This window comes from Propithecus coquereli, unplaced genomic scaffold (assembly GCF_000956105.1).
Source record: "Propithecus coquereli isolate 6110/MARCELLA unplaced genomic scaffold, Pcoq_1.0 Scaffold178, whole genome shotgun sequence".
Taxonomy (NCBI): Eukaryota; Metazoa; Chordata; class Mammalia; order Primates; family Indriidae; genus Propithecus; species Propithecus coquereli.
The window spans coordinates 2,342,670-2,361,463 of record NW_012142523.1 but is presented as its reverse complement, the minus strand read 5'-3'; the positions used below and the strand labels follow the sequence as shown (position 1 = coordinate 2,361,463).

Below are 18,794 nucleotides of genomic sequence, written 5' to 3'. Positions count from 1 at the left end.
AAACGAGACTCAGCCACCAGACTCCCACTGCTCTAGGCAGTCCGGTTCCTCCACTGCTGTTGTCTCTAGCCCCACTCCCCGAACCTAAATTTGACTAGAAAATGACCAAAAGAACACATCTAATTTGACCCCTAGTGGAGGAGAGTCTTGTTCTGACTCAGCCACGGGTTTAAGGGTGTGTTAGACCTAGAAAACAGTCCTAAGGGCGTCTGTCTCAGCCCAAGGTCTCTGCTCCCCAGGGTGCTGAGGACATAGTGACTTCAGGGTATCCTGGGAATATTGGTCCCCTCTAGGATGAGCTCCTCAGAGAGGGTTCTGAAGGAGACTTGGCTTCGGGGCGGCCCCAGAGTGGCTGTGTCCCCGACCCCACCCCTCCACTGCCCAGCCTGGGTCAGGACGGTCTCTCCCTTCCTCGCCTTCCTATTTCTCCTTCCCTGACCTTCCCATAGCTGCTCCCAGGCTACGCTGTCCTGTCCTGTGGCTGAGCCCACATTGGGCAGGTAAAAGGCGCCTCGTTTCCTGTGATTCCAGGCCCAGCCAGGTAACCTGGTGCAGGTAGCTAGGAGCCTAGGCGGCACTGTTCCTTTGTCCCCTCAGCTCATCTTCACGCCCACGGCCACCGTCGCTACTGTGCAGCCTGAGCTCGGCACTGGCTCCCCCGCCCGGCCCCCCACCCCCGCCCAGGTGAGGATTCCATGCTCGTGGGAGGGCAGGGGGGTGGGCACCACTACAGCGGGTACTGATACTGGGGACGGCGCAACCCTGGAGGAGCTTTGAATCTCTGGAGAGGCTGGGGCCGTCTAGGGAGCAGGTGGGAGACAGGACATGCCAGCGCTCCCAGGCTTGCTCTTCCGTCCGTCCAGCGGGATTCAGCTCCTCTTCACCCTGTTTTGTTCCCTCAGACACAGGTTAGGAGCCAGAGAGCAGCGTGCCGGGGCTAGCATGATTGCCAGTGATGGGTGGTCAGTGCCACCTCCTGCACCTTACTTACACCATCCCCAGTATAACTTACTGTGTTGTTGCTGCTTCATAAATGGAAATCTAGCTCTGGTCACACATGCTAGCGCTGCTAGGAATCGGGAAAAACTGCGTGGAAGAAGGAGCAAAGATGTGTCCTGGGTGGGAGCAGGCAGATGCTAGTGGCTCTGAAGATTCTGTGGGTAGCAGGGAAAGGAGCACCCACTCCCATCTCCCCATCCCCAGCTACAGAATGGAGACCCGGAGCAGAGAGGGCTTGGTAGCACAGCCTCCATGTGTCCAGCAGAGGGCACCAGGGACCAGGGTGAATAAGACACTGGCTGTCTCAGAAAGGCCTGCTGTTAACCTTATTCTGAGGACAGGATAATCCTTTGCCTGGTGGCCCTGCTGGTCAATTAACTTTCACTTTTGCCCTGGCCTTTCCCACCGCAGGAAGCCCCATGCTCAAGCTGTCTGGGAATTATTTCTGAGTGTTATGTATCCAATCCTGAGAGTTTGGGGAAGGAGGGAGGGTCCCAGGAGGGAGAGGGCCTGGCCTCCCTGCCCCTGCAGTCCCTTCTCAGAAGTCAGTTTCTTCTGCTGATGGATCAAGCCACTAGGAAACTTTGCTGCCCTCTTTAGAAACTGCACCTGCTCCTGGTTCCTCTTTCAGCCCCTAACTCATTCTCTCTCCCTTTCTCTCTGATTTTACAATCCACTATCCTGTTCAGCCATTCCTGGGTCCATCCCTAACTCTGTCCTCTCTTGATTGTGTGTTGGCATTGTTCCTACCCGCATTCTCTGGACTCCCATAGACCCCTCTTTTCCAGGTACAGAACTTGACCCTCCGAACACAGCAGACACCAGCTGCAGCAGCCTCGGGCCCTCCCCCCACTCAGCCTGTCCTGCCCAGCTTGGCCCTGAAACCCACGCCTGGCGGTAGCCAGCCTCTGCCTACCCCATCACAGGGCAGAAACACTGCTCAGGGTTCCCCCGCAGGTGGCAAGCCTGGCATAACTGACAGTGTGATGGAGCCACTCAAGAAAGGAGATGGCAACAGCAGTGTGCCAGGGAGCATGGAGGGCCGGGCTGGGCTCAGCCGGACGGTTCCTGCTGTGGCTACCCACCCCCTCATTGCGCCAGGTAAGGGCTCCAGGAAGAAGGAATCCTAGCCCAGAAAACCCAAGACTATGGGGCACGAGGAAACCTTCAGGCTTTCCCTTTTCCCATGGACTTGCTAAGATACCAGCCATATGTCTCTCTCCTCTCTGTATCTTGAGGTAGTCATCAGCTCCTGACCCTGTTTCGTACTTCTAGTCTAACTTTAAGGAAGGAAGCCGTCAGTTGGAATAAACAAGTCCTTCTTCACAGTGGGCACCAGGAGGAATCTTGGCATACACAAGCATAGCTCGTAACCTCGAGCGAGTGGGAGGTTGGCAGAGGACTATTCTGAAATTCTCTAAGACTCAGCAAAAAGGACAGGGGCTAGCCAGAAACGTGTAAGAGCCACACAGGGAGACGGGGAAGTGAGAAGTTAATTTTCTCATCATCCAGCAGACATTTGCTGATTAATGTTTGCCAGTCGTGTTGCCAATTCTGAGTGTGCAGAGACAAATGAGACTTGGGCCCTGCCCTCCAAAGAGAGCACGCTCTAGGCGAGGAGACAGACAAGTACAGGGCAATAGATGGTGATAGTGCTGTGTATATCTGAGCTCTGGCCACCGCAGGAGTGCGGAGGAGCTATCTAGCCTCAAGGAAAGGAGCCAAGAAAGGCTTGCCATGGAGGGTGACACTTGGAAATGAATCTAACAGATAAAAAAAAATCTAACAGATTCCTTGTGAGGCAGGTTCTGTGAAGGGGATGAATCAGTATTCCCTGGCTACATTCCTTTCCCTGCCTGCTAAAACTCCCCCAGTGCTGCCGATTATGGGCAATCTTTAATGGGAAAATCTGCCAAGAGCCCTAGAAGCCAGACCTATCAGTCTAGAGAACAAGACCAAGCTGTTATAGCACAGAAATAAATATAGTAGTGGACCACATGGCTTTGTATTAAAGGGAGAATCACCCTGATCACATCCCGAGACAACCACTAACCCTCTGTCCTCATCCAGACCAGTTTACATCCAATCCAACCTGCAGTTTTTCCTTGAGAAAGTATATCTCAAAAATATATCTTGGCCAAAATATGAATTTTTTACCTAAGGGAGTGTGGAGTCAAAAGAAGGGAGCCAGATATATATGCAAGTCCATTCGATTTCATAAATTCCATGATAGGACTAAGTATCAGGTACGTTGTGGGCACAGATGGTCGACTCACTGCCAGGCAGGAAGGGTCAGAAATGCTGTCCCGCAGAGGAAACCACCCAACAGACAAGGGAGAGAAAGGCATTCCAGACAAGGGCAAGCACAAGCAGGGCATCTGAGCTGGAAGAAACCAAATTAAAGTCCTTTATTAACCTTCCCGAGGCTCTAGAAATCCCCCAGGGGGACTGGGTCAGCCGCTGCATTCCAGTGGTCACTGCTGAGCTGAGGAAGGCGTCTCCCTGCAGAGGCCTCACTGCCCAGTGCTTCCAGATGTTTCTCACTGTCTGGCATTGCTTTCTCCAGAGACTGGCCCAGCCTCTTCCTTTTATGGAAAAAGAAAAATGAGGCTAAGACGGGTAAAGACTAGGGGATCTTCCAGTGTGTCGGTAGCAGTTTGGACTAGAGCTAGGACCCCAAATTAGCATTTCTCCGAGGTTCTCATTCAACCTACACACCCTAAAGCTACATCAGGGCCTCAGGACTTCCTGAGAACCCTATTCCTGCTCAGGCCAAAATGTAACCTCTCTCTAAATCTAATCCAGCCCTCTAAATTCTAAGAACTGTTCAAAAGAAAGACCAGTTGTGGGGCTCCTCCTAAGGCTATTAGGTAACTCTGAGGTCTCAAGAAAACTGGATAGAAAGGGGACCAGCACTTACGGAACATCCGTTGTGTGCTGGATAATGTTTTATGCATACCACTTCTCTAAACCCTGGAAAGAACCCTGTAAGGTGGGTATTTTTATCCATTTCACAGACGAGAAAACTGAAGCCCAGAGGGCTCGCCATGACCTTACTACATACATCACTCAAGGTCACCTAAGTAGTAAGTGGCAGCAATGGGGTCCAGCCCCATATCTGTCTTAGTCAAACCCTGTGTTCTTAATCATCCAGCCAGATCGCCCTGCTCAGTTCTTACAGGAATTTGGGGCTCCTGAGCCTTTCTTGTTCCTAACCCCAAAGCCCAAAGAATCTGGGGGTTGTAAGACTTTGTTTGCAGAGTCTGGTGGGGACCCCTTGTAAACGTAAATGCCAATGAGTGAGGTCTGAGACTCACAGTCCGTGGCTGCAATGCAGTAGTACAGAGCCCAGCGGCTCCACAGAACTTTCTATGGAGCAGCTGTGAGCTGCAGTCCCACAAAGACCCTCTCCCCAGAGACACAAATCAGTAGGCCTTGCATTGTTCCTGCCTCCCACCATCCAGTCCTATTCTTCCTTTCTCTCCCACCCCTTCCTCCGGTAAACCCTGTGGTTCCACCCCCCCACTCCCACCTCCCACATAGTAGGCGGCTGGGGCAGGTTTAGGAGCAGCAGATCCTCTCAGGGGCTCTGGAACAAAAAAGACGAAATAATTCTTATGACCTGATGGGGAGCAGCCGGGAGCAGCACCTGTCTTGGGCTCCACAGTTCCCCAGGCAGAGGTGACTTCTGGCCTCCTGCCCAGCCAACCCACTGCGAATGAACAGAGGGATGGGGGTAGCGGGAGAGAAGAGCATGCTTGTGTGTGTGTGTGTGTGTGTGTGTTTGTGTGTATGAGAGAGAGAGAGAGAGAGAGAGAGAGAGAGAGAGAGCGCATTTTTTGTTATTGGAGCATTTTTTGAGCTGGCTGGCTGAATGCCCCCAGGGAAAGTAACCAGTGGAGACTTGTTGGGGGTGGGGGCAGTATAGCAGAGAGGAATGTGTTCTTCTGGGGGCTGTTGCCCCCCAGAGCAGGCAAACCCTCCAGTCCCAGCTGGGACCGCTCCCACTGACAGCTGTTTGGGGGCAAAGCCCCTCCCCCATGGCAAGCTCCCTGCTGCTCCTGGCTCCTGTCACCTTGGCAACCAGCTTCTTTAGGCTCTGCAAATAGAAAAGGTCCCTTATGCCCAGAAAAGGGGTGGGGGGGGCAGGTGGGGGAGGGGAGTAAGGGGTGGAGAGTGGAACCTAAGAGGTTGGGCTTTGGAGGGGAAGGCAAAAGGTCTGGCTTTGCCCTTCTCAGTGACATGAGGACTGAACAACGGAGGGCAGAAGAGGGCAGGCAGCAAGGGTCCCAAGGGCCTGGCCTCCAGGGAAGCTGAGTCCTAAGGGAGCTGGGCCACAGCTGCAAAAGGAGGCTTGTTCTTGGAGCCCTCATTCTAGTGGATAAACTCTAGGCTTTGGGTGCACACTCAGGCCCAAAGGTGAGGAGAAAGCTGCCGTCCGGGAGGGCGATGCTGTGATGAAAGGGAAATGTCGGGTCATTGAAATCCTGGGCCCTTTTCACCCAGTTGGGCGTCCAGATGCCAGGTCTTTGTTCTGTGGCCTCCACCCGAATCAGGTCTCAGCGGAGGGGAGAGAATTCTCTGTTGGGAAGGCCTGCCACACAGCTGCTTTGTTTTAACACAGAGGGTGTTTTGTGTCAGGGAGCAGTGATTTCCGTCCACTGGCTGGACAATTGGATGCTGCCGATTCTGGGATTCTTGGGTACCATATTTCCCTCCCAAACAGCCACCCAACTGTGGGGTAAACACACTTTTACTTAGAGGATCCAATAAAAACCAAAGCATACAGGTGGTCCTGTAATCTAGCTGGAAATAAAAATTCCCAATAGTTTTCATATTAAAATCATGGAACTAGCCAAGGTCATTTCAACCATCCCCTGTAGGACCAAATTAGATTACTAAATTCAGGGTGAAAAAAAATCCATAGGATATAGGTGATCAGTGGAGGAGTTTTATATTTTGCTTAACATCCTTCACTGCATGTGCGTGGCGCGTGCATGTGAGAGAGAGAGAGAGCACGCGAGAAAGCCAACTGCGATACACAAGGGACTTGGAATTGTCAAGCATTTCTTCTTTCTTGAAATCCATCACCCTAGGCTTCTATTACACTGTTTCCCTGGGTGCTGCCAGCTAATAATAATAATTACCAATTAATGAACAACCAGGTTCCAGGAACTGTACCAAGTGCTTTACCTACATATCTCATTTAATCCTAACTGATTATTCCATTTCACAAATGAAAAAGATACAGCTCAGAGTTATTGACTGTCATCCCCAAATAGTTTTTCTCTGTCTCTTTGATTGTTCAGGTCAGCACAACAATACTCATTTAGCACCTATTATGTGCCATACATTGTGCTGAGCACTTGGTGAGGGGGCTATAGAGAGGAATGAGAATTTAAATTCTAGTAAGGGGTATGGAAATTTGAGTTGTGCTTTGAAAAATGAGTACGTTTCAAAAATGAACCAGAAGGAGGATTATCTCCGCTGGCACTGGGAAGCACCTAAGCCCAGAGCGGCCATGTGCGCATGTGGCCATCTGTGCGTGTGGGTGGGACCTGTTCCTCCTTACCTTGCCCCAATGCCATTAGCTGTAGGTCTTCCAAGACACTCAGCTCTGTGCCCCTTTGTGTTTCACTCCTAGAGGAGCTTGTCTGTTCGTACCTTTCAGACACCCATCACCTGTCTGCCAATGACCTCTCAATACGCGTCCATCCCTGTCCTCGTCCCCTCTCCCCATAGATTTCCAGCTGTCTATAGGATATTCCTACTTGGATATCACCCTACCTGCAGGAAAGTGTTTTTTTTTTTTAATTTGGAAAATTCATAAACAAAACAAAAACCCTGAAGTCTTTCTCTATGGAAAGGTCCCCTTTCCCAGTTTCCGGGCCACTGTCCACATGGGGTCTTCCTGCACCCCAGGCTCACAGAGTTATTTTGAGATCACTTTCCTTCGCCAGGAAGGCAGAGGGTTAGAATGGGAAAAGCATCAGAGTTAACCTGATTTCAAACCCCAGTTTCGTCACTTATTAGTTTAATGACCATAATCAAGCTGTTTAATCTCTATAAACCTCAATTTCCTCATCTATAAAACAGAGGTGATTGTATTTCCCACAGGCTGTGTGGTTGGGTGAGATGGCCTGCGAAAGGACCAGCACAGAGTAAGCTCAGGACAGATGTCTGTTCCCTCTCCCTCCCATTCCCACCCTTCGTCACCACCCAGCTTATCACCAGCTGATCGCCAGGTTCTGATGATACTTCCTTTGCACTGACTTCCTGCTTCGCTCAGGCCTGCTGACTGTAGGAGGCTTAACTGATCTCCAGGGCATCCTAGTCACGCTGCTAGAATTACCTTCCTCGGAGACTGCGTTAGTTCTTTCTTGTTTAAAAAGCTTCACTGTGTCTTTATTCCCTACTTGATTGTTGGAATTAATGCCTCGTCTGTAGTAAGGGCTCACTAAATAGCATGGTCATCACTTCTGGTAGACTGACTCCTGACTCCTGTGGGACCTTCAAAACCCTCCCCACATTGCCCACTGCACCACTGTGATTCCTCAGGCCTTCCTCCTGCAGACCCTCTGTTACAGCCAAGCAAATATACTCTTGTTTCTTTTCCCCCACTCCTACCCACTGTGACTTACTTGGCCCATCATATAGCTCTTACCTCCCCGCCTTCTGGCATAACAATTCCTTTTTGTTGTCCATTCCTCCAAGATGACCTCCAAAGCTCTCAACAGCCTGCAACACATACTCCTAGGCTTACTGTAGTAGTTTGTGCTTTCTGACTTGTGTTACTCACTCAGCCATCTGCATCTTTGAGCATTTGATACATACAAAGCACCACGCCTCACCTGTCAAATGAAGTCAATTTTTCCTTAACCTATGGCATTGTAGAAGTCACTGGAAACTACTCTCAGTTCTTGCTTATAAAATCAAAACATTTCTCGGTTGCCTCATAGGCTTATAGTTAGAAATAAATGAGATTCAAATTATTAAAATTCTTTGATTAGTTCAAAGCAATGTACAAATAACAAATTGTATTCTAAGAATAGCAACCATTTACTGAGCATCTACTAAGTGCCAGGCAGTGAGCAAAGGCAGTGAACCTCTTTGTGGTTTAGACAAATACTCCATTTGATACTAACAGCTACCCTATGTGGTATGTGTCACCATTTACAGAACAGGAAGTCAAGATCCGGAGAGGTTAAGCAATTTGTATAAGGTTGCACAGCTTATAGGTGGTGGCAGAGCCAAGATTCAATCCCAGATCTGTCTGACTCTAAAACTCCTGGCTTTAACCACTTATGCTGAACTGCTGTCCTCTGCCAAGGGCAGAATAGGGACAGAGATGCAGATACCAGTTTCTTTTTTAATGCTCCAAGCTGCTTAGCTAAGAATCCTGCAAACAGTGGGTATTTGGGAGTTTTGCAAGAGGGCTGCAGAGCAGGCCTGAAGACTTTAAGGCATATATATACCACCATAGACTGCCCCTGCCGTTGGTAACCCTGTTTTTGTAACCTAGTTTCCTCTTACAGGGAAACTTCCCTTAGCTCTATAGCCCCTCAAACTCCTCCTGACCCTAAGCCTGGAGGGAATGCATCACGGAAAATTCATGTGGTTATTGCTTTAGGTTTTTCTAAAGAGAGCTTCCTTGTCTATTTATGTGTATGTGAAGCTCTGACCTTGAGTCAACCTCAGTCTAAGTTACTTCCTGAAGTCTGATCACACAAGACATCTTTGGAAACGAGCAGCCTCTTGAAGGTGCTAGCATAATTTATTTTTAAGAGGTGGGTCTTGCTATGTTGCCCAGGCTGGCATTGAATTCCTGGGCTCAGGGGATCCTCTCATCCTCAACCTCCCAATAGCATAATTTAGACCCAGTCGAAAACTGCCTCATCTCTTGACTTCTCTCCCTTGGATGCCCTGGGCTTCAACTGTACAGCGTGCCTGTGGATCCCTGAATGCACCACAGTATTTTATGCCTCTGAGCCCTCCCATGTGCTGTTCCTTTTGTTATCTTCCCAACTCTGAATCACGTTAGACACTTACTTCCTCTGGGAAACCTCCTCTGCTTTCCTTTTAAAGGTAAATGCCCTTTTCTGTGTTCTTCATATCATATCATAACATTTACCAAACTATGCTGAGGCTATCTACTGTCTGTCTCTTTTGCTAGACTGTACTCTATTCTAGGGACCATGTTCTTGCCAGTACCAAGTGTAGTGCTTGGTCTGTAGTGGTGCTTAATAAATGTTTGCTGAGTGTATGAATGGTTGAAAGTATTTACTATATTCTCACTTGACTTTCTACATCTCAGATACTAATGGTTAGTAAAAAGATATGCCATTCCTCTCCCACAGGCCTCCTCCCCCTGCCTGTAGTCGGGTAGCTCCACTCTACTCAGTTTCAGTGGACTCCTAGGAAAACGAGAGCACGAGCAGGCCTGCAGCCTGGGCTGGCACACTTGCGGTTCCCAGAGACTGTGGAGCAAGAGTCCCAGCATTTCTAGGACAGTGAGCTATCTCCTGCACACCTGAAGCCTTGAGAACAAGTTCTGTGGGACAAGTAAGTCCCGCAAATGGAGTCCCACCATGTTGTCATTCATTCATTCATCCAGCAATATTGATTGAGCATCTACTAAGTCCAAGGTATTTTGGAGGAAACCAATGAATCACATAAATTCTGCCTGCTAAACGATATGTCATTTACTGAAATAACTGTGAGATAAGTATCATCTTTATCCCCATTTTAAAGATGATGACACAGAGAGGTCAAGTAACTCACCCAGTGTCACACAGCTGGTAAGCAGCAGAGGATTCAAATCCAAGCATTTTGACTCAAGAGCCCACATCCGACTGCTGGCGCCTGCCTCTCCGAGGGCAGTGCAAAGCAGAAAACCCTCAGTGGCTGCTCAGACAAAGGGAGGAGTCCCGTCAGCTGTAAGGGTCGGGGAATGACGACTAGGATTTGATGTGCGGCACTCTAGAGAGTATGAGAAAAGGCATAAGCTCTGTACAGGGGACAGTGAACTGCAAAGATTGCTTGGGTCAAATAAATAATAAAAATTAAAAGTTTAGTTTATGTTATAAGGAAATATTGAATGCCAGGGACTTCAGAAAACTGTAGACAAAAGAGAGTCCGTGGTTGTTTTTAGTCAGAGGTAAGATCTGTGCACTAGGAAGATTCATTTGCATTCTATCTACAAGATGAATTATAGCAAGAAAAAGCTGGAATCAGGAACACCAGTTAGAAAGTCATTGCAATACTCTATACAAAAGGATTTTTTTTCCTTTTTTTTGAGACAGAGTCTCACTCTCTTGCCTGGGGCGAGTCCCGTGGCGTCAGCCTAGCTCACAGCAACCTCGAACTCCTGGGCTCAAGCAATCCTCCTGCCTCAGCCTCCTGAGTAGCTGGGACCACAGGCACGCACCACCATGCCCGGCTAATTTTTTCTACATATATTTTTAGCTGTCCAATTAATTTCTTTGTATTTTTAGTAGAGACGGGGTCTCGCTCTTGCTCAGGCTGGTTTCAAACTCCTGAGCTCAAACGATCCGCCCGCCTCGGCCTCCCAGAGTGCTAGGATTACAGGCGTGAGCCACCGCGCCCGGCCACAAAAGGATTTTTGACCTGGGATAATGCTGGAGTTAAATTATGGTCTTTGCTTTTTATTAACCTCAAAAGGTTAAGGATTTACACTCCCCCCAATACCTTGGGGTCTTTGATCTATGAACTTATTTAAGCCTTATGAGCTTTATTTCCAGCCATGGTGCACACTAGCCTCATTCGTCCTAAAATGATTGCCTTCCATTTTCCATGAGCAGCGCAGGGTGTGGGAGAGGCTGGGCTAGGAGGGAAAGTGCAGGAATAGAGGCCCAAGCCAGCAGTTCCCTTGCCCAACTTCGGGCCAAACAAGCGTGTATTGTCCCTAACTATACTCTTTATGCTGTATAGTTTTAGAACCTTTTTCCTCTCTCACCTTCTTTTTTCTACCTTACAAATCTTGAACTTTAAACTATTTTCTTACTACAGCCACCCCATCAAATTGTAGAGCTGGAAGAAACTTGTGTGATCACCTAGCACAACTCTCTTGTTTCACAGATAAAACTCTGAAGCCCTGAGAAGGAAGAGCACCTTGTCTCAGGCCGCATAGCCAGCGAGTGCTGGGACATGCCACCGATCTTCTTAGTGTCCCTGACCTGGACCAGCTCCAGCTCCCACCTCAAATGGGCAGCTTCTAGAATGACTCTGTTCCAGGTGCAGGAACCCATGATTTTGTATTAAAGGGAGAAAAAGGTTTGGTTGCGTTTTCAGTGACAATACCCATCATCTGCAAACCACTTTGGCTACTGGAGCCTAACAAGGCACCACATGGCATCTGCAGTGTCTCTCTAGTGCCTTATCAGCAGTTTTCTCAAGAATGCCTGATTGTAAAGTTTGCCTGATTAACAATCTCTGCCTGGTGGTTAAACTCGGAGCTATTTGCTGTGGGATTAGGAGACAAGGGTTAGATTGGGGTCAGGGACAATTTATAATCACCAAATGCCTGCTGGCGATTTCCACAGCGATTCCACCACCTCCTCAACCCCAGCACCCTTCCCTCAACACCATACTGGTGTCCAGGTTTCCCCATCCCATCACCCGGTGTCACCCAAACTGAGACCTGCAGGCCATCCGCATTCCCTCTCTCTGACTACCGCAGCGATCACCAAGGGCCATTTGTTTTTCCTTTGTAACACCTCTTGTTTCTGTCCTTTCCTTCCCACTCCTGTTAGAATTCTGCTTGGAATTCCATGTTGAGCTGTGATGAGATAGTTAGAAACTCGTATGTACATAGACAAAATTCAACAAAGAAGGTACCTCGCCTAGCTCAATTTGAAATCTGCTTACTTTGCACCTATAGCATCATAGGGTCCTTTAAAAATGTTAGCTCAGAACCCAGGATTTGCCTTTATCTTTATTGTTTGTGAGCCTTTGGTCATAAAAACCATTTGTGAGCTTCCAGCCGGGGCCCTCTGTGCGTGGCACAGCCTCTTTCTGCTGGCTCTTTGGCCGAGGAAGTCTCTGTGGAGGGCAGTTTTTAGGCAGGACAGATTCATAAGCCGCTCCCATCCTAAACTAGCTCTGATGCCACTAGACAGAGAGTGATCTGCGTGAAGACAATCTCTGAGCCGAATTTCCTGAGTCCTTATCATATACAAGGCACAAGCTAGATGCTGAAGGGATTACTAAAAAATACAAGACTCCTCACCTCAAAGAGTAACCCTGTTTAAAATTCTATTTTAAAGAAATTCTATTTTAAAGAAAAATCTAGCAACAAATGACAAATAAATTCTAGATCAGGACTAGAGGCTGTCTACTGTAAGGCACATAGGTTCTGGATAAAGAGATACATGATAGTTTCTGACCACAGGGGGTTCATGTTCTGGAAGGGAAGACTGATAAGAAACAATTATAACCCATCTTGATAAGCATTATTACGACAGAGGTAAACCCCGGATACTTGAAACCTAAACCAAGACTGAAATAATATTTATAATTGTAACTAGAAAGGATTGAGCATGACTGTATGCCAGGCACTGTGCCATGCACATCATGGCATTTTTTTTTTCTCTTATTTTAGTTTTTAGTTTTTTAGAGACAGGATTTTACTTTGTCACTCAGGCTGGAGTGCAGCGGTACAATCATAGCTCACTGCAGCCTTAAACTCCTGGGCTCAAGGCCATCCTCCCACCTCGGCTTCCCAAGTAGCTGGGACTACAGGCGCATGCCACGACACATGGCTAATTTTAAATTTTTTTGTAGAGATGAGGTCTCACTATGTTGCCCAGGCTGGTCTCGAGCTCCTGGCCTCAAGCCATTCTCCTGCCTCAGCCTCTTAAAACTCTAGGCATTTTCTCTCATTTTATTCTCACAGTTTTTTTCTTATTTCATCCTTACAACAACTTTCTGGGCAGAAACTATAATTATTTCCCATTTTTTGATTAGGAATCTGAGGCGCAGAGAGTAACTAGTCCCAGGTCCTGCAGGATATAAGAAAAGGAACGGGCAGTCCAGCCCTGGTCTGCCTGATGCCAGGGTCTGAGGACTGGTGTGTCTACTAGCTCTTCCTGAGGAAGGCCTAGCATAGCCAGACCATGGATAAGGACCAGCCACACAGAGCCAGGTTGGGCAGTGGAGAGCTGGCAGATATTGCAGGCACGGAAAACAGCGAGTGAAGGGCATGGCAGAGATAGAGAACGTGGCACACTTAGAATCCAGTGCTGCCCTGAGCAGCTGCAACTGCCAAAGAAGCCTTCACAGAGGAGACGAGTCTTGAACGGAGCTTTGAGGGACAGTCCAAAGAGCCCAGAGTGTTAGCATAGGAGGAAAGCAAGAAGAGAGAGCTGGGCCATGGCAGTGAGCAAGCCAGGCTCTAGGTGAAAGATGAAAGGAATGAAAGCAAGAGATATTGAGTTTGGGAGCCGTTTTTATTTGGTGTGGGAGGGGCACAGTTGGGGGACAGCAGAAGATGAGGTCAAGCCATGCTATCTAACCTGGCCTTTCCCCCTTCAGCTTATGCTCAGCTGCAGCCACACCAGCTCCTCCCACAGCCATCGTCAAAGCCCCTGCAGCCCCAATTTGTGATCCAGCAACAGCAACAACCACAACCACAGCAGCAGCAGCAGCAGTCACGGCCTGTTCTCCAAGCCCAGTCCCAACCCCAGCTCGCCTCTGTCCCTCCCAGCGTGGCCCTCCAGCCCAGCTCAGAAGCCCATGTCATGCCACTAGGCCCAATTACGCCTACCCTGCCACTCCAGTGCCCCACTGCCAATCTGCACAAGACTGGCGGCAGTCAGCAGGGTCACCCTCCCACACCAGATGCTGGGCCTCAGAATGGACATCCCGAGGGCGTGTCCCACACCCCTCCACGCAGGTTCCAGCACACTTCAGCCGTCATCTTACAGCTGCAGCCTGCTTCGCCGGTGGTGAGTAAGCTGATCCCAAGGTCCAGGGAGCAAATGGGGAGGCCACAGCTCAGGCAATCCCACAGACCCCATTGAGAAATTTCTGGGTAGGGTGAGTGTTGAAGTCATCACTGGGTATTCCAAGAAAGGAGAGGGCTCTCCCTAATTTGGGGGTGACTGAATCTTAAAGTCCTTTCCTGCTGCCCAAGCTCCACGGAAACAGGGAAAGCATCCAAAAATGTAGAAGCAGTTTATAAGAAGACCATCTCTCTGTCCTGTCCCTTAACAGCCCCAGCAGTGCACCCCTGATGACTGGAAGGAAGTGGCATCTGGGGAGAAGAGTGTGCCTGAGACTCGGTCTGGCCCATCACCACATCAGCAAGCCATTGTCACTGCCATGCCCAGTGGTCTGCCTGTACCCAAGAGCCCCAGCATCCAGCAGTCCCCAGCTCATGGTATGAAGCGTAGCGGGGCACTTGGGGAAGGGAGAAGTCGATCTTCCTTGCCATCCCCTGGCATACTTCACTTGGGCATGTAGAATGGGAAGGTAAACTATTGCAAGCCCAAGAAGGAAGCTGGGTGGGCGGAAACCGAGGAGGGAAGTGAGAAGATGAACCAGGGATAAAAAAAGGGGACCCAGAAGATATAAAAGGGTAGAGAAAGAAAAGGAGAGTTAAAAGTTCTAGAGCCAGACTCCGAGCCTACCTGTCATTGGTATCAGGTGTATCTGCATATACAAGTGCCCAGTTGAGAGTTGAGGCAGGTGTCCAGTTGTCGCAATTCTCTGCTTCCTTTAGCAAGAGAGGGAGTTCTTGAAATTGGAAATACACCAAGATGGCTACTATATTTCAGAAATAAGGGAAATGCCTAGGGGGAGCTTGAAGGAGATTCAGCATGAGCTCAGCTCACAGAAAGCAGCTTTGCAGGAAGCATGCTCAGCTCTGCGATCCCCATCTGTCTGTGAGGGCTAGCTACACGTGGACTTCTCCATGGCCGGGGATTCAGGAGACTCTGCTGGAGCCCTTCGCCCTGATGGGAGAGTCCCAGCAGCACCTCCACCTTCTGCAGAGATGCATTCGCTCTCGTTCCCTCTCTGCCAGTTTGCACAGCAATCTTGGCCCAGATCTCAGTGACGCTCTGAGCCATGCAGGAAGGCAGTTCCAGTCATTATGCTAAGTGTGTGCTGGGAGTGGTGGCGGGGAGAACCAAAAGAAAAAGAGTTTGGAAATTGAAGAAGGAGAAACGAGAAGAAAAATACTTTGGGACAAGGTAGGGCAAAAAGGTTATAATTTATTCTATAAGGATGGGGGATGGAATCAAGGAAAAGGAAAGCAAAGAATATGCAGAAAGAATAGAAAAATTAAAAGGTGGGAAAGAGGTCATCTATTCTCTATTTGCACGGTTGCAATGATAAGAGTTCATTATTTTGAAAAGCAGCCCATTCTGTTGTAGAATTGCTCTAATTTTCAGAAAGCTGCTCTTTAAATTAAGTCAAAACCTGCTATCGTGGAACTTGCCACCATTGGTCATGATTCTTTCTTGTGAATTGTAACAGAGCTCATCTCATACGGTGTTTGTAGACAGTTGCCATGTCTCTTACCTCTCTCTCCCATTAAAAAAAGAGATTATCTGAGACTTTCTTCATTTTTTATTAACATCTATGATATGTTAAGACCTCCATTCCCACCATTCTGATCGTGCTTGTCTGGCCACATTCTACCTTTTCATTAATTTTTTTAAAGCGTGATCCTCAAAATTAAGCACATGAATTTCAAATATAAAAAGCTACTAGTCTTTATAAGCCTGTTTAAGGGGCAGGACCGTTTCCTAGATCCGTATGGCATGGTAGAGAGGAACTAAAATTTGTTGAACACCTGCTATTTGCCAGGTACTATTCTAAGTCCTTTACTCATTCATGACCATGCTGAGAGATAAGTATTATTATCTCCATTATTCAGAGGAGGAAACAAAAGCTGGAAGAGACTCCAGGTCACATAGCTGTGAAAGGGCAGCGCCATGATTCTGGTTCCTAGTGTAGTAACCTTCCTTGACCTTCCTTGATCAGGGCAGTGCACCTCAGGCCCTACATTAACTCCTCCGCCTCCATAGGAATGATGCAGTTGGTTCACGGAGAATCACTTGAATTCCAGAGGATGGGTTTCGCTTTGTTTCTGAGGTTTCTTTTTACATGGAACTGCTATCATGCCAGGTCTCCTTAGTCTCAAACTTGTGCAATTTATAGCTTGAACCAAAATATAATTAAATGTTGTCTTGTGAATTTAGCCCATAGTTCCAGCCTAGCAAAAAAATAGTAATAGTTATATTTCCTCATTTAATCCTGACAATAACCCTCTGATGTAGGAACTTTTATTGCCCGCATTTTAAAGATGAGAAAGCTGAGGCACAGAAAGAATAAGTGATGGGGCAGGAATCTTTTATATCTGACTTATGTTATTCATTATACTAACTCCTCTGCTTAACTTTGCCACTTGTAAATTAAACAGCATGTTTTCTTCATCTTTTACCAATTTGCTGATAGAAGTATTGTATAGGACCCGACTGAAGATTCATGCCATGTTTCCAGGTTGGTGGTAATCAACATTTTTTGTTCAAGTATTTGTTATCCAACAACCTCTAAATGAACTGACATCTGCTCACCTTTCTCTTCCATAAAACTCTTAAAAATCTCCTTCTGAAATGTAATCAAGGTGATATACACATAACAAGCATCCTGCTCTTGAGGTCCTATCTCATGAGAGAAGTAAGCTTTGCACAGTGGAAACAATTGTCAACTACCCAAGACTTAAATATGTATCCATTCTATATATGTTTGAATGCCTGTTGCATGCAAAGCACTGTGGAATAGGAGGTAATACGTAGAGAAGTAAGGTCTGCTCTGTACCCTACCTTCAAGGAGCTTAAGTTCTGCTGGAAAAGATGAAAAAGGCACAGGACAAAAATTACAATAAAAACTAAAATGCAATAAATGCTACAGAAGGATTTTAGATAAATGCTTTAAAAGTTACAAACCGGGAAAAGTTACTGCCAACTAGAGATTATCAAGATAGATTTCAGGGAGGAAGTGACATTGTTCTAGAGCAGGGGTTGGCAAACTACAGCCCAAGGGCCAAAACCATCACATTGCCAGTATTTGTACAGCCTATAAGCTAATAATGACTTTTACATTTAAAATTTTTTTTAAAAATCAAAAGAATACTATTTTGTGATACATGAAAATTATGTGAAATTCAAATTTTAGTGTCCATAGATAAAGTTCTATTGGAACACAGCCACACCTACTCATGTACATATTGGCTGTGGTTGCTTTCATACTACAATAGCAGAGTTGAGTAATTGTAACAAACCATATGGCCTGCAAAGTCTAAAATATCTACTATTTGGTCCTTTACAGAAAGAGTTTGCCAACTGCTGCTCTTGGGTCTCGACCTTGAAGGGTAGGTAGGACCTGGACAGGCAAAGTTGGGGGACAAGCATTCCAGAAAGAGCTAGTGGAAATTAGGTAGGGAGGTAGGAAAGTGTTGACGTGGTTGGGGAATAGAGAGAAGTTGCCCGTTCAGTCCTGTGTTAACTTAGTTTATAAAACAAAATGTAGGCCGGGCGCAGTGGCTGACGCCTGTAATCCTAGCACTCTGGGAGGCTGAGGCGGGCGGATTGTTTGAGCTCAGGAGTTCGAAACCAGCCTGAGCAAGAGCAAGACCCCGTCTCTACTAAAAAAATACAAAGAAATTAATTGGACAACTAAAAAATATATAGAAAAAATTAGCCGCATGCCTGTAGTCCCAGCTACTCGGGAGGCTGAGGCAGAAGGATCGCTTGAGCCCAGGAGTTTGAGGTTGCTGTGAGCTAGGCTGAAGCCACGGCACTCTAGCCCAGGCAAGAGAGTGAGACTCTGTCTCAAAAAAAAACAAAATGTAAGGTAAGAAATGCCCAAGGCAGAGAGGGGAAGGGATTGTGAATATTAATAAAAAAGGATTTGAAAATTTGAAAAATAGTAAAAGGGAAAGAAAGGAAATGGGGAAGAGAAAGGAAGAGAAGTAAACATCCAGGGAATATAAAATAAATGTAAAACGTGGGAACAAAGAAAATGAGCTGAGGCCTAAGGGGAGAAAGGCGGGAAGAGTAGAGAGTAGAGAAAGAATGAATATGAAGGCTAGGGAAGGCAAGAACATGGAGAAATGTTGGGAATAGCGAGACGTCAATTGAGAGAGAAATTTGTCGTCCATCCAGCAGCTCTCTGGTGCGTAAAGCTCCCAGGAGTGAGAACTGTGCCTCATTGGACGTCTTTTGTACTCCCACAGCTCCTAGCATGTTAACTGAATGAATATGCTTCATTAGGACGACTCAGGTTAAACCAGTGTTTTGGGAAGAGAACCAGCATTTACTGGGCTCCAACTGTATGCCAGGAACTGCAACCGATTTGTATCTACTTCCTCAGTTAATCTTCACAGTAAGCCCAAAGCTGTTTATGGAGGTGTGACTGGGTCACTCCGGTCATTACTTCACGTCTCTGTTCCTCGGTTCCCAGAGGGGAGGATAATGACTACGGCAGGGTTATTGTGGACAATAAGGGAGAGAGTGTGGGCACGCAGGCCTTGGCACACATTAAGCAATTACTGGTGGTCGCTATTATTGTTACGATCGCCTCCAAGGCCCCACAGGGAGTGACCTGTCCGGGCCGGAGTCACAGTCCACCCCGCCAAGGGGGACATTCGCGGGGGCTAGGGCAGCAGTCCTCGTGGCGCGCCGCTTGGCTGCCCAAAGCGAAACCTGGGTCCCTAACGCGCCTTCCGGAGGCCGCGGGGCGGGGCGCGGCGCACAAAGGAAGCGCGC

General features: G+C 47.7%; 1 protein-coding gene across 1 annotated transcript in view; it reads left to right on the top strand.

Moving 5' to 3' along the window:
* Window positions 1-18,794, top strand: part of PHC2 (polyhomeotic homolog 2 (Drosophila)) — a 100,935-nt gene that overhangs the window by 57,737 nt on the left and 24,404 nt on the right. The window contains exons 6-9 of the mRNA XM_012642333.1: window positions 598-684; window positions 1,788-2,100; window positions 13,552-13,964; window positions 14,233-14,398. Of these exons, the coding sequence (XP_012497787.1) occupies window positions 598-684; window positions 1,788-2,100; window positions 13,552-13,964; window positions 14,233-14,398 (979 nt within the window). The remainder of the gene's footprint in view (window positions 1-597; window positions 685-1,787; window positions 2,101-13,551; window positions 13,965-14,232; window positions 14,399-18,794) is intronic.